Source organism: Elephantulus edwardii, unplaced genomic scaffold (assembly GCF_000299155.1).
Source record: "Elephantulus edwardii isolate Elephantulus edwardi_28Jun2011 unplaced genomic scaffold, EleEdw1.0 scaffold00185, whole genome shotgun sequence".
Taxonomy (NCBI): domain Eukaryota; kingdom Metazoa; phylum Chordata; class Mammalia; order Macroscelidea; family Macroscelididae; genus Elephantulus; species Elephantulus edwardii.
In genome coordinates, this window is record NW_006399935.1 from 5205378 (window position 1) to 5211469 (window position 6092).

A 6092-nucleotide genomic window follows, 5' to 3' on the forward strand; every position below is an offset into this window, starting at 1 on the left:
TCCAGCTTCACTCCTGCCTGAGTCTCAACATTGCCCCAACCTCACCCCTGCCCGAACCTCACCCCTGTCCGAGCCTCACCCCTGCCTGAACCTTACTCCTGCCCAAACCTCACCCCTCCCCTAGGCTTGCTCACCCCTGCCCCAGCCTCATCCCTGCCCGAGCCTCACCCCCTGCTCCAGCTCACCCCTGCCTGAGTCTCAACCCTGCCCCAGCCTCACCCCTGCCCGAACCTCACTCCTGCCCGAGCCTCACCCCTGCCCAAACCTCACCCCTGCCTGAGTGTCAACCGTGCCCCAGACTCACCCCTGCCCGAACCTCACCCCTGCTCCAGCCTCACCCTTCCCCAAACCTCACCCCTGCCCCAGCCTCACGTCTGTCATGCTTGGGCCCATTGTTGCAGTCACTGTGTCCCTCCATCTCCTCGAGGGCTCTCTTCGGCCTCCCTGACCCTTCACCTTTTCCAGCACGTCGTCTCTTTCTGAGGACTGGCCCCTCCTGAGAGTTCGCCCCAAGCATGTGAGACAAAGCTTCCCGTCCTCGCCTCTGACGGTCACCTGGTCGCCCTTCCTCCACAGCGGCCTTGTTTGTTCTTTGGGCAGTCCGTGAGACCCGGCCAGCCTGCCTGACAGCTCCACCGTTCAAAGACATCCTTTTCGCTCTTCTTCCTTCTTCATCGGCCCAGGGGCTTAATTAAGCACATGGACTGTACACGCAGCTGTGGTTAAGACTCCCAGGGAGTGACTGGGTCCTGGGCAAGGGGCCCTTGTTTCCTGATCCTGGAGCGAAGGGCTGCTCTAGTCATGGCTTTGAGGGGACGCAGAGAAACCAATGACCAGAGGCCACACAGTAAGGAAGTAGCAAACCTGGAGAGAGAGAAAGAGACAGAGAGGGAGAGAACTTTCCTGTGAGCTGGTGAAAGGCTATAGAATGTTGCACAGTTTAGGTTCATACACACCGTATGTAACAGCACTCCTGCTTCCTCCCTGTGCTTCCCACTTCCGTCCATCCTTCTTTCCTGCCCTTCCCTGGCTGCTGAAGCAAGTGCCACCCTTAATCCCTCGGCGTTGATTGCCATAAGGAGTGGGCCTCTCCCTGCCGTTACCGGTCACCTTGCCTACCTCTCACGTTTGGCTGAAAGTTGAGTCTTGGGGGATTTCAGGCATAAAAGGCTGTGGTGTCGGGGACTCCACCAAGTCCCTACCTGCCCTGAGCGGCTACTCTTTTCTGTTTTGAGTTTCGTACTCTGCGTTTCTCCCACTCTATGCTGGCCCTCCCTCTGTGGCCCCTCTCAGTGCGGTTGATTGTGGTGGCTGGGCACCGTCCCTCTGGTCTCAGGGTTGCTGGTGTTGGACCTCACATGGTCCACTAGTCTTTTGGGCTAATTTGTCTCAGTGCAGCTTAGATCTCCTTCATTTTTCTTTGCTCTGGCTGTGTCCTGACAAGTTTGTGAGAGCCATTCGCTACACAGCAAAGGAGTCCACAGACAGTGCCTTTGTGGTCAGTGACCCTCAGATTTAGAGTCCCCAGGGTCTCCAAGCCTGGGATTTGAACCCAGGGCTGTCTGGCTATGGCCTCTCGGACCTCAGCCTCCCAGGCCCTGGGATTACCAGGTGCATTAGATGAACCGTTTAGGTAACTGGGTCACAGGCCCAGAAATGTGAGATAAGATCGCTTTTTTTTTTCTCTTTTATTCTTTTTGTTAATTTTATTATTTGTGTGTGTGTGTGTGTGTGTGTACCACCAAATCAGATCTGATTGGTACAGGAGGAGATTGCCCCTCCTTCTCCAGGTGAGCATCTGGTGGATTCGTACCACATACCTTTGGGATTGCAGTATGGCTTCTTGCCATCAGGCCACCAGAGCCCAAGATCGCTATTTTTATTATTCAGTCAACAGACGTCTCTAAGTGGCTGCTGCATTTCAGGCATGGCATTTGGTGCTGAGCAAAAGAGGCCATGGTGTCCCCATGCTCAGAAACCCATGCTCCAGAACTCTGCCGCCCAGTGTGGTGGCCAATGGCCCCGTGTACTTGTTCAGTACGGTGATGTGTGAGATGTCCCTGGTCAGTGTGAACTTGGCCACTCAGGAGGTGGAGGCCCAGATGCACCTGAAGGTGCCATAGAAGAAAGACCCGAGACTTCCTTCTGAAATGCAGCTCTGGGGACCTTACAGGGTGTAGGTCTACCCTGATATACAGGGCTCCCTGAACTGCTGGGATAGACACAGAGGCGGCTGGCCCTGCCGTCGGGCTCCTGAACACCCGTGTTAACTGGGACAGAGAACTCAGAGCTGCCCTGTGGGGTCAGTGGGACCTGCAACGCCTCTCCCTGGAAATAGGGCTGTAGGGGGTGCAAGCCGGGGGTAGAGAGGCTAATGCTGCTGTCCCCTAGGTCCTGGAGGACACCAAGGAGCTCATCTCATCCAAAGTGTCAGGCGCCCGTGAGATGGTGTCCAACACAGTGTCCAGTGCCAGGGACACCGTGGCCAACCGAGTGACAGAGGCAGTTGACAAGACCCGAGACACCGTGCAAAGTGGGGTGGGCAAGACCAAGTCCGTGGTGACCAGCAGCGTCCACTCTGTCATGGAGTCCCGCGTGGGTCAGATGGTCCTGAGCGGGGTTGACACAGTGCTGGGCCGGTCGGAGGAGTGGATGGACAACCACCTGCCCATGACGGATGAGGAGCTGGGTGAGTGCCCTTAGGGGTCCCTTCTTCCCACTATTTGCTTGAGGCCTCTCCCAGACACCCTATGTCATGTCCTCTGAGCCCTGTCATTGTCCACCTAGACGTGCCTCCACGCTGGTCTTCTCCCAACACAGTCTGTTCTCTTAGTGGAAGCCAGAGGGCAACCAGGAGCACTGAGTGAGGCCCCTCTCAGGAGGCTGTTTGCTCCAGCAAAGATTTACAACCTCAGAAAGTTGATGGAGGGTCACCTTGACTCCAAACCAATTTGACAGCTTTGGCGTTAGTTAGCCTATAGGGAGGGGAGGAAAGGCCCTTTTGTATCTCAACACTGTCATTAAAGCATGAAAGCAGCCACAGGCCAGAATAGGCAGTGGATGTGACTATGTGCCAATAAAACTTTATTCATAAAAAAAAAAAGGCAGTGTTCTCATGGAATCCAGACTTTCTGGAACCAGAGAGGCTGAACGAACCCTTGAAACAATTGCCCTGCGATAACCCTAACCAAAAATATATGCTGAAATCTTAAAACTGTCTGTAAATCTTAAAACTGTCTTTAAAGACTGTCTGTCTTGAGCATTGTGCTTTTTTAAGAACTGAGAGGATCCAGTTGGCTGCAGAAACGTGAATCGTTAGACAGGAACTCAGAGGTTTATGTTCATGGGGGAGGAACAGCTCAGCAAAGGAGGATGAGATGGTGCACAGCTCGAAGCTGGTCTGTCAGCAGGGTCACAGAACGTAGGTGGAGAAACTTGGATTGGTACATGGTATTGCTCTGTATTTTCTCAACACTAAAAAAAATGTAAAGAAATTCTTTAAAACAAAGCCATAAAAACAAAACAAAACCAAAAAACACAAAGCCATAAGGGAGCTCTGGTGGCCTAGTGGCAAGAAGCTGCACTGCAATTACAGAGGTACGCGGTTCAAATCCACCAGAGGCTCTGCTGGAGAAGGAAGGGCAATCTCCTTCTGTACCAGTCAGATCTGATTTGATGGTACACACACAGAAAATAATAAAATAAAACAAACAAAAACAAAACCAAAGCCATAGAGCCAGAAAAGTTAACAGCACTACATTTGAACCAGATGAGGTCACTGAAGGGAGCGCTGGTGGTTTAGTGGTAAGGAGTTGAGCTGCCAACCCAAAGGCAGACAGTTCGAATCCACTGGCTGCTCTGAGGGAGAAAGGCGGACAGTCTTCTCCCTTATGGATGGACAGCCTCTGAAAACCCACCAGAGGGTCAGCTAAGAGTAAGTTCTGACTCAACAACACCTAATAACAACAACAGGTTACTGACTAGTTGAAACTCACAACTATTATGCGTTTTCTGGGAGGAGTTTATTTTTATAATAGGGTGAAATGATCAGTATAGGCAATTTTTCAGTTTGCCTGTTCAGTTCTAAGGAGCCACAGTGGTGCTGTAGCCTAAGTATTGGTTTTCTAACTGTAAGGTCAGCAGTTCAAACCCACCAGTTGAGAGACAGATGGACGGTCTCCCCCGTAAGGATTTGCAGTCTTGGAAACCCTTTAGGGTTCCTGCTCTGTCCTGTAGGGTTTCTGGAATTTGGAATGGCCTCGAGGCTGCGGGGTTAGGCCCTGTCTGGTCGCAATAATTCTGCCTTTTCATGAGCAGTATTTCAGGTTTTTCCTGATATTATCACACACTTAATGGACCAAACCCAGTCCCAGCCCAAGGCTGTAAATTCTAGAGGTTTAAAGAGTTAAAGATAAGACTGTCTGTCTCCTGAGATGGGCCAGGTGGTGGGCTAACCAAAAGGTCAGCCACCCCCACCTAAACTCCACCACCAGCGCTCCTCAGAGACGACAGTGTTGTGGAAGCCTCTTGTCTGCGCTGCGAAACCAGACTTGGGTGGCTGCCTTCGTTGTGATATTAGCTTTATTGCACTGTTTTGTTTTTTTTAATTTTTATTTTTTATTATTTTTGTGTGTGTGTACCATCAAATCAGATCTGACTGGTACAGGAGGAGATTTTCCCTCCTTCCCCGGCAGAGCATCTGGTGGATTTGAACCGTGCGCCTCTGGAATTGTAGTTGCAGCTCCTTACCACTAGGCCACCAGAGCTCCCCCTATTGCACTGTTTTAACACTAAAATCTACAATCTCCCCAAATCTGCTATGTTGTGTTAAGGGACATAAAGTTGAATTGGAATGCCGGCTGGCCGCTTCCTGGCTGTGTGACCTTGGGCAGCTTGCTTAACCTCTCTGAGCCGGTTTCCTTACCTGGAAGGTAGTCTAGCGGTGCTCCCTCATAGGAGCATTAGGATTTACCCAGGATGCATGTGGAGCACCTGGACTATTGAGGAAGGTTGGCCACTATTCATTGTAACACCAGTGTCCCTTGCACTTTAGTTATTTTTGTTGTGTACTGTGCTGTCAGAACCGACCCTCCAGCAGCTTTTCTGAGGCAGTAAATCGCACGGGAAGAATTTGTCCATCCCTCTCCCATGGAGCGACTGGTGGATTTGAACTGCATGCCTTTTGGTTGGCAGTGCAACTCCCTACCACTAAGCTACCAGAGCTCCACTTTGCACACAGGGACCTCTTAGCCCTCTGTGGCTTCATTCTCATCACTGTTGGTCTGTGGATGGGAAAAACCAAGACCCAAGGCTTTCTAGCTTATGAGCAGTGATTTCTTTCTTTTTTTAAATTTTATTTTATTAATTTTAATGAACACTTACAGAGATTTTGGATTATCATTCATTCAGTGTTGCACTTTTCTCCCTGCCCAGCCCTGCCCCCGCCCCTCCCAGTTCACTCCTCTCTTTGAAAAGCAAAAGAAAAATTCCTTCTGAGCAGCGATTTCTATTGTTAGGGGACCTAATAGCGACCTCATGTGAAGAGGGGACCTGCCCTGTAGGATTTTTAGGCTGGAACCCATGTGAGACCTAATTTCCAGGCCTTTCTTCTGAGGGGCCACAGACTGAGTTGGAACCACCAATCTTTCAGTTAGCCATCCGTGAGCACTTGCAGTTAGCCGTTTGCACCACGAGGTCTGCTTGTGAGCCCCTAGGCCCAGGGTGTGCACCTGGCGGTGGGATGCCAGAGCTGCCCTGACTGCGTGTGAATGTGATGGGTTCTCTCCTCTGCCCCTGCAGCCGGCATCGCCACATCGGTGGAGGGCGCGGACGTGGCCTCGGTGCAGCAGCAGCGCCAGGAGCAGACCTACTTCGTGCGCCTGGGCTCACTCTCGGCGCGGCTGCGCCAGCACGCCTACCAGCACTCACTGGGCAAGCTTCAGAAGACCAGGCAGAGGGCCCACGAGGCACTGCAGCAACTGTTGCAGGCGCTGAGCCTGGTGAGCCACTGCCGGGCTGTGGGGAGGGCTGTGGGTCCGTGCTCACTGCGAGAAAACAGCCCCAGAACCTACAGCTTAAAATGGCATCCACGT

The 6092-nt window shown here is 52.0% G+C and overlaps 1 protein-coding gene across 3 annotated transcripts in view; it reads left to right on the forward strand.

Annotated features, from left to right (window-relative positions):
* The window catches only part of PLIN3 (perilipin 3), a 23636-nt gene that overhangs the window by 6198 nt on the left and 11346 nt on the right, over positions 1-6092 (forward strand). For 2 of the 3 annotated variants that reach the window (XM_006896377.1, XM_006896378.1), the window contains exons 4-5: positions 2392-2689; positions 5800-5999. In XM_006896377.1, the coding sequence (XP_006896439.1) occupies positions 2392-2689; positions 5800-5999 (498 nt within the window). The remainder of the gene's footprint in view (positions 1-2391; positions 2690-5799; positions 6000-6092) is intronic. The other variant, XM_006896379.1, reaches the window with a different exon arrangement.